The sequence below is a fragment of the Citrus sinensis genome, chromosome 9 (genome assembly GCF_022201045.2).
Source record: "Citrus sinensis cultivar Valencia sweet orange chromosome 9, DVS_A1.0, whole genome shotgun sequence".
NCBI classification, from domain to species: domain Eukaryota; kingdom Viridiplantae; phylum Streptophyta; class Magnoliopsida; order Sapindales; family Rutaceae; genus Citrus; species Citrus sinensis.
This window is the reverse complement of record NC_068564.1, coordinates 15,532,703-15,534,091: the sequence shown is the minus strand read 5'-3', so window position 1 is coordinate 15,534,091 and position 1,389 is coordinate 15,532,703. Positions and strand designations below refer to the sequence as shown.

Genomic DNA, 1,389 nt, shown 5'->3' with positions numbered 1-1,389 from the left:
ATTAATTACTATGATATATAACTCATAGTGTGTTACAAAAATATTTAATGAGCATATTACAAATTACATGACTACTTTTACGATACATTTTTCAAATTCATTAATATAAAACACGTGATAGGAATGGATGTACCTATCTCGTAACAATTTTCACGTATCGTATGATAGTGAATGCACTTGTGAAATCTCTCTCCCGACTTCCTCTTTATTATTCCCCTTGCATTCCTTTGGCATGGTCTGATCGAGTTCTTATCATTTGAGTAAAAAATGAAATCAAAGGCAATAAATAATCAATTGGTAAAACAAAGATTAGTTAAATTTATTGATCTCTTTATTCGCAAGGATTACACGTTTATAAACACCAAAAACATGCATCGAGAGATACACCCATAAAAGCAAAATTTCAAGCAAAAACAAAAACTCTCAGATAATTTAACTACAGCACCGTCGCCAGCGTTGGCCAGTTAGTCACCAAACAAGTCACTCGGAAGGGGCAAATTTAAGCAATTCCTTAGAGTGAAGCCATGGTTTGATCACTACAATTGAATCAAACATCTGTATTTCCCCATTTTCACCAGTGGTGGCCTCAATTGTTAAATAATATTTAATCCCAGAAACCACCTGTTTCTGCGCCTCAAGGACCTGCGAAAATCTCAGCCGTCCAAAGGCGACGTTGCGGATTACCTTGCCTTGCCTCTGCTGGCTGCGATTGAATTCCTCTACAGAGAATTTTCCCAGCTCTTGCACTTCCTTATTCTTCTTCACGTCCTTCACCTCTGATCTCCCTCCCACTAAACGATCATACCCATTTACAGATGCTGTGATGGACAACAAGAGGAGGCTCAATATCAAAGCTCTTGCTAATTTCGCCATGACTTTTTGCTTTTTTATTTCTTTTTCTTTTCGAGGTACTGGTACTATAGGAAAATATGTTGCTGTTGGGTTTGGCTATATATAGACAGATAGCTTTCGACTACTTTTGATAAATAAATTAGAGATATCATATTATTCATATAACAAGTAAATAATATTATAATAATATATATTTATTTTTTAAAAAATGTATATATTAAATTTAATTATACATATATATATATTAGTTATATTATTTTTGATGTATTTTAAAATATCTTTGAATTAAGGTGGTAATTTTTTAGATGACTCATGTTCCAAATATTAATTCAGCACAACTGTTATATGAATTGGACTGATAGTTTATAACACAGTTAATAATTTTATTGGTTCATACTACAAAATTAATTGGAGTTGCGAGTAATTAGTACTATAAACATTTTTAAAAAATTATTAAAATGATATTAAAGCCATGAATAATAGCACTGAGTTTATATTTAAGAAATTCATTCTCTTTCAATAAGAATACATATCTTT

General features: G+C 31.5%; 1 protein-coding gene across 1 annotated transcript; it reads right to left on the bottom strand.

The window, feature by feature from the left end:
* Positions 1-298: 298 nt before the first annotated feature.
* Positions 299-935, bottom strand: LOC102619077 (cysteine proteinase inhibitor B). The gene has a single exon (XM_006492924.3). The coding sequence runs from the start codon at positions 871-873 to the stop codon at positions 481-483; it is 393 nt and encodes a 130-aa protein (XP_006492987.2). The 5' UTR covers positions 874-935; the 3' UTR covers positions 299-480.
* Positions 936-1,389: the final 454 nt, after the last annotated feature.